The following is a 6,846-nucleotide window of genomic DNA, read 5'->3' as shown; positions in this document are numbered from 1 at the left end:
AGCTATTTATAACTCGTTGCGTATGATAAATGGTGCTCCAGCCAATCAGCTCCTGTCGTGTTTGAAAAATGACAGTTGTGAGCTGATTGGCTGGAGCACCATTTATCATACGCAATGAGTTCACTGATAAATGGGCCTCCTTGTGCTGTGGTTAGATGAATCTGTATTCCCCGCACAATCATTGACCAATTGTCAGCTTTGCAACGGTAACCGCAAGGAAAGGAAATGGACACAAGATTGTACCTTCATCATTTTTAATTCAAATGTAAAAAACAAATAAAAAAATAAAAAAGACATCTGTACAAATAATAAAACACTGTCCCTTTTTATGTTGTAAACAATTAGCTAAAACTAAAATTTTGGGACTATAAACATACACATAACAAATACGAAAAATCTTCTATTCCGTAAACAAAATAGGTTTGGTTTTTTTCAAGTGCAAATCTGCTTATAGAACAAGGGGGGTCATTCCGAGTTGATCGCACACTGCCGATTTTCGCTGCTCTGCGATGAGGTCTCTACTGCTCATGCGTATGCACCAAAATGCGCACGCGCGTTGTACAGGTACAATGCGGATCGTTCCTGAGCGATGGATTTAATGAAGAATCCAGTCGCACAGCCGATCGCAAGAAGATTGACAAGTAGAGGGCGTTTATAGGTGTCAACTGACCGTTTTCTGGGAGTGGCAGGGAAAACGCAGGCGTGTCTGGCAATTTGGAGAGCGGGTGTGTGACGTCAATTCCGGCACCAAAAAGACTGAAGTGATCGGAAGGGCTGAGTAAGTTCAGAGCTACTCAGAACCTGCACAAAATGTTTTTGTAGAGCTCGGCTGCACAGGCGTTCGCACACTTGCAAAACGAAAATACACTCCCCCGTGGGAGGCGAGTATGCGTTTGCACAGCTGCTAAAAACAGCTAGTGAGCGATCAACTCGGAATGAGGGCCCAGGTTAGTTAATTCAGATGTCTCGAGGGTGGCAACATTATATTTACAAAAACATTTCTTGAAACAATAATACAGGTATGTGCATAAAATACATTGACTTGGGGCAGTGGTTTCCAAACTTTTTTGAATTACGGCGCCCTAGAATATCAGAATTTTTTTCACGGCACCCCTAGGCCAAAAATTTCTTATTGAGAAATTTAGAAAGAAATATTACATTAAGTAGATCGCGTTTATATGTCATCCTTAGTGTCAGTTGTGTGGTGAGGGACCAGATTTGCTTCTGTTTGGCCACATATTTTATGACTGGCAGCCACCAGCACTGGTTTTGCCTATTATATTGACCATGAATAATTTTAATTGGTCCTGGACCACCAACCCAGGGCACCCCTGCAAGTGTCCCGAGGCACCCCAGGGAGCCACGGCACACAGTTTGGGAACCTCTGACTTGGGGTATTATACCACTTGGCAGACACATTTTAATAAATATGTAATATCTTATTGCCTTGTTGTAATGTCATATTTAATGAAATGTTGGCAGAAAATACTTAATGCATTCTGTTAAAATTACATAATTATTACATTTAAGTTTATAAAAATAAAAATCAGCCCTGTGGCATGTGACCTGTCTCTTTACGATGTCAGATCCCTATTTTTGCATGATTGCGCTTGCTCTCTGCAGTCAGGATATGGCTTAGTGTGTCAAGAATCGAGTGCAGGGTATTGGAAGCTGTTGAAAATCTCCCTACCTCACCGGAGATTCTACCCTCCAATCCGCCGCCTTTATTACCCACCCAATTGGAGTGTCTAACCGCCAGCAATGTGCAGAGGCTTTGAAACCACCCAAACCATTCAAACTGCTGACCGTTTAAAGGTAGATTGGCGGTTTTGACAGTTTCGGATTGGCTGACTTCAAACTACTGTAACACTGGCGATTGTAACCTCAGCTGCACTATACTGTAGGTCTGATTCACAGCAGCTGTGTCTTTGGTTGCAGCTGCTGTGTGTAAGTATGATAAGGCTGAGGAAGGCGTCTTGTGTAAATAGACACCTCCTGTTGGCTTTGGTTATCAGCTGCTGCGTCCAAATATGCAGCATCAGATCATCTGCAAAAACCAAGGCCATCTGAGTAACCCTCAGGTTAAATAGGATGGGCGGTGCTTTCTCTCTGCCGGGGCCAGTAACTGTGGGTAACCATTGGGTTTGCATTCTACTCTGAATCAGGCCTTGTATACGGCTGACTACCGCCTTGCATCACATGACTGGCTACCGCCTTGCATCACATGACTGGCTACCGCCTTGCATCACATGACTGGCTACCGCCTTGCATCAGATGACTGGCTACCGCCTTGCATCAGATGACTGGCTACCGCCTTGCATCAGATGACTGGCTACCGCCTTGCATCAGATGACTGGCTACCGCCTTGCATCAGATGACTGGCTACCGCCTTGCATCAGATGACTGGCTACCGCCTTGCATCAGATGACTGGCTACCGTCTTGCATCACATGGCTGGCTACCGCCTTGCATCAGATGACTGGCTACCGCCTTGCATCACATGGCTGGCTACCGCCTTGCATCAGATGACTGGCTACCGCCTTGCATCACATGGCTGGCTACCGCCTTGCATCAGATGACTGGCTACCGCCTTGCATCAGATGACTGGCTACCGCCTTGCATCAGATGACTGGCTACCGCCTTGCATCACATGACTGGCTACCGCCTTGCATCAGATGACTGGCTACCGCCTTGCATCAGATGACTGGCTACCGCCTTGCATCAGATGACTGGCTACCGCCTTGCATCAGATGACTGGCTACCGCCTTGCATCACATGACTGGCTACCGCCTTGCATCACATGGCTGGCTACCGCCTTGCATCACATGGGTGTCAATTAGCCAAGCACTTTCTTTGAAATAAACTCCAGGTGGACTTATACATTCTCTATGTAAAGTGTCAGAGTTGAAGACAAATGTTTCCCTGTACAGACATACTGTATGAGGGGAGGAAGGAGATTGGGGTGCCCCTTTTGGAATGATGTAGCTGGTCTGATTGATATACGAATCCTAAAAGGTATATGCAGGGAAGGGTGACAGTCATTTTTTCACTTAAGTCAAATACAAATCTTTGAATCTGTGTGATAAATATATCAAGGAGAATTGTAAATGACCAGTTCCTGGTAATGTGAGCTGTATTGTGTCTTCTGACTAACAGGGTTATTCAGATGGTGGCAGACCTTGCTTCCTGCAGCAAGATCCGCGTCCATCTCCTCACATGCTGGTGGCCACCCAGCCATGTGTGGTGCTGCCCCGTGATGTCTGCAATTTTCAATGCGGACGCATTGATTTAACGTTGATCCCTGCCAGCGCAAGATCAGGAGTGTGTGACGTCACGCAGCTGCCCCGAAAACGCTCCAGTTTTACCCGCAATGCCGATGCCCCTTCGACAGCTGCCACTGTCAATCATCTTGCGGCCGCATCTGGAGCAAGGAGAAGGATCCGCATGCGCGGATGCGTTGGGTGTCTGAATAGATCCCTATATATAGAAGGCGGGCTGTGAGCCCTGTGAGAGCACATGTTCTGTGACAGCTGCTGTAACATTGTATGCTATACCTACTGAGCAATGCTTGTACAGAGGAACGGTCTTCTTTAAGACTTTCTGCGCAGTAAACATCTTCGCCTTCAAGATGCCTTAATCTTGCGACCAAAAGGTATGCGACAAACGCAGTCCCATTCTCCGGTTGCCCTGGTTTGAGCCCAGCGTCTCCAAGCTCCTCCCTTGGTAAGCTACCATGCTGGGCATGGTCCTAGTCGGCGACCAGAGGGGTCCACCGACGCCAGTCAGGAGGTGTGTCAGCAGCGTGTTGAAGCATACACAGCAGAAATGTGGTTCCAGGTGCCACGCAATAGTAGCCTGGTAGTGGCAGCGATAAACCCGCCCACTGCGCAGTGGTGGACTCAGTAACAGGCGGTTACTGGCGGTAAGAGGGAATCCCCTATTGGCCAGGTCCCGTGAAACCCAAACCCAATCTGTGATCACTGGGCGTAGGCAGCGAGGGCCGACGTCCGGTCACACTGTGCATGACCCATTATCTGGATAGTCACACAACCTCTGAGGTAACAGTGATAATGTGCTGGCCATTACTTTCAATGGGACTCCTCTTGGGCCGTCTAGGCCCAAATAACCAAGATATCTTCAAAAGACAAGCTCTACCCCTCCACGATATCTGAAAACGCCCTTCAAAGCCTCTCCCCACTTCCAGCGTACTCTACAAACAAGTGCCTTGTACCATGGGGAGCTTTGCTCTGAGCGGAGAATGTTCCACAGAGCGTTTCCGAGATGCTGGATGCACCCACGGCTCCTGTAACAGCCTGCGAGGTACAAGCCCCATTAAAGCGGCAAGAATTTTAAAGGAAAGCCCAACCTGGTTGGTTATGAGCACAGATCCTGTGGAGTTATAGAACGGTCAGCACCAGTTACAGACTCTCATCCTCTCTCCTGTGGGAAAGCTTCTTTTCCAACATCATGCTCATACAACACAATGAACAGGCGCACATGAATAAACAACAAAACATAAGAATAACCTTGTATGCTATGGACTTGGTTAATAAGTTATGTATTAGTATTACGTAATAGTTCACAAGCTTTCAGCCCGCAGATTTTTGGCATATGTAGAACGTTATTGGCCTGATTCTGAGTCACGGGAAAAGCACACGCCAAAACGTCTATGTCCGGTCACCCGCCTTTGACTTTATGCCGTTACACGCTCCTTCCCTAGTGTACGTTCATTCAGCCGAATGTGCATAGACTGAGGCGCCCAGTTTTAGCGTTAGTGCACGCTGTAACACTGATTGGTGCATCCTTGGCCCCATGTCAGGTACATTGTCCCCCCATGACCACGGGTTCCTATGGCTGCGGCTGTGCATCTGGGAACGCAGCTGCTTGCAGTGACACAACTGCAACACTCCCATAAAACTCCCACAGAACGGGCCACTTTTGGGTGGACTACCAGCCACTGCCCAGTCACCGCCCATCCCTTTTCCGACACATTTCTAGAATCATCTGTCCCAATTACAACAGCCCCTTTGTGCGCACAATGGGGGGGATTCAGACCTGATCGTAGATGTGCTAAATTTAGCTTCCCTGACATGCCGGGGGGACGCCCAGCACAGGGCTAGTCTGACCCGCTTGTCAGGCCCTGCCCCGTCGCACAAGTACAGAAGCACTTTTGTACTGGAAGAGTAGCTCCCTACCAGCGCAGCTCCTGTGCGCTGGCAGGGAGCTAACCGTCGCTGTGAGGGACGCAGCGGGCGTGTGTGACATCATGCAGCCGCGGCCCGCCCCCAACAGTCCGGGCACGCCTGCGTTGTCCGGACCGCTTCTCCTCCCACTTAGCGACTGCCTCTGCCTGTCAATCAGGCAGAGGCGATCACAGGCTAAGACAGCCGTCGCCTGTCTGGCATGTGCCGGCGCACTGCGGCACCAGCGCAGTTCAGACCTGATCGCTGCTGTGCGAAAATGCACAGCAGCGATCAGGTCTGAATTAGCCCCAATGTGTGTAACACATGCGCAGTAGGAGGTTTCAGAAATGTTTGCGCAGGTGCAGTAGCAAAAGTCGCTCAGCTCTGTGAACATCGGTCTTGCGTGCAGACTCCGTGCGACTCAGCATCAGGCTCTAGGACAGCAAAAGCACGATACACACATAAACATCTCTTATAAAGAGTCATTTGCAGATAATAAAAATGTCATCCGCGCCCCATAACGGAGCGCAGCGCGTATTCACCACTTGAAAACTAGTGGGGGAGTTCCATTATACACCTTATGGTATAGTAGCACCACAGGAAACATGATCGCTCTGTCAGTCTATCCCCATAGCAAGGTGTGGCCGCTCACCTATTCTCTCCTTCTGCTGAGTGAACGCCACCCACGCCAGGTATTACAGTTCTGTATCGTGCGTCTGTCGCCTACACACAGTGGCGGACAATTTGTGGGCTAAACCCAAGTTCATGAGGATGCAGCCTATGAAATCGCTATGGGATCGGGACATCAGAGAGGCGCTATAATCTCAGGATAAGAGTGAGAGCAATTTGCACCCTGGTAAAATCACCTAGCACCGAAAATAGGGGGGTTTAAAATGAGATTTGGGCTTTGGAAAGGGCGTGTCCTAGATTCATTCTAAATGCAATGCTGCCCACTGTTTGTTCACTACATGCAGAAGCAGACGGCAGTTTTCCTGTAAGCAGGAAAATATAAAGCCTATTGCACCCCTTGCATTGTAAAATGATTTGTTCCAGGAGCTTATCTGAGATTTGATCCAGAGTTTGAATCTGGTCCTCAGCACCTAAACTCTCTTGTGCACAGCATAACAGGAGCGCTGTATTACGTTGTTCCACTGGCTAAGGTTTGTTATCCAATCCGGGCACAGGGGTAGAACGCCCGGTCTGGTGGCTTGTTTGTCCTACAGCACTGGGGATACCAGTCTACTCAGTGAAAGTCTATCATGAATAGCAGGGCCCATGAGGTTCACCCAGTGCACACATCCGTCTCCTCTCTGCCTTCATCCTCAATGGAATAGTGGCCGGAGTCCTTGCTTCTGGCTGCTGATGTATCTGTCTGCACCAGATCTTCCTGCTGGGCCTCCTGGATAATGTAGCACCTGTCAAAAGCCTCCTCTTCTTGTAATGCAAATGTAATCTGACCAAACTTCTGGGGTGAATCCTGCATATCCTAGAGACAAAATAAAGTGATGGATTGCATGTAACACTTCTAAAGGCACTCATTATATTTTACTAAACAGGCGTACATCACTAGGCTTACACTACTACAATCCGTCTCTAACGCTAACAGACTGATATGTATTTAGTAACTTGCTAAAGCTGAATCTCTCAGTCACTACTCGTAAGAG

General features: G+C 48.4%; 1 protein-coding gene across 2 annotated transcripts in view; it reads right to left on the bottom strand.

The window, feature by feature from the left end:
• Positions 1 to 239: 239 nt before the first annotated feature.
• IFNAR1 (interferon alpha and beta receptor subunit 1) overlaps positions 240 to 6,846 on the bottom strand; it is a 116,088-nt gene continuing 109,481 nt past the window's right edge. For both annotated transcript variants that reach the window (XM_063956466.1, XM_063956467.1), the window contains one exon: positions 240 to 6,668. In XM_063956466.1, the coding sequence (XP_063812536.1) occupies positions 6,465 to 6,668 (204 nt within the window). In that variant the 3' untranslated portion in view covers positions 240 to 6,464. The remainder of the gene's footprint in view (positions 6,669 to 6,846) is intronic.

This window comes from Pseudophryne corroboree, chromosome 2 (genome assembly GCF_028390025.1).
Source record: "Pseudophryne corroboree isolate aPseCor3 chromosome 2, aPseCor3.hap2, whole genome shotgun sequence".
Lineage (NCBI taxonomy): Eukaryota > Metazoa > Chordata > Amphibia > Anura > Myobatrachidae > Pseudophryne > Pseudophryne corroboree.
Note: the sequence above shows the minus strand (reverse complement) of the source record. Positions and strands in the feature narration are given on the sequence as shown.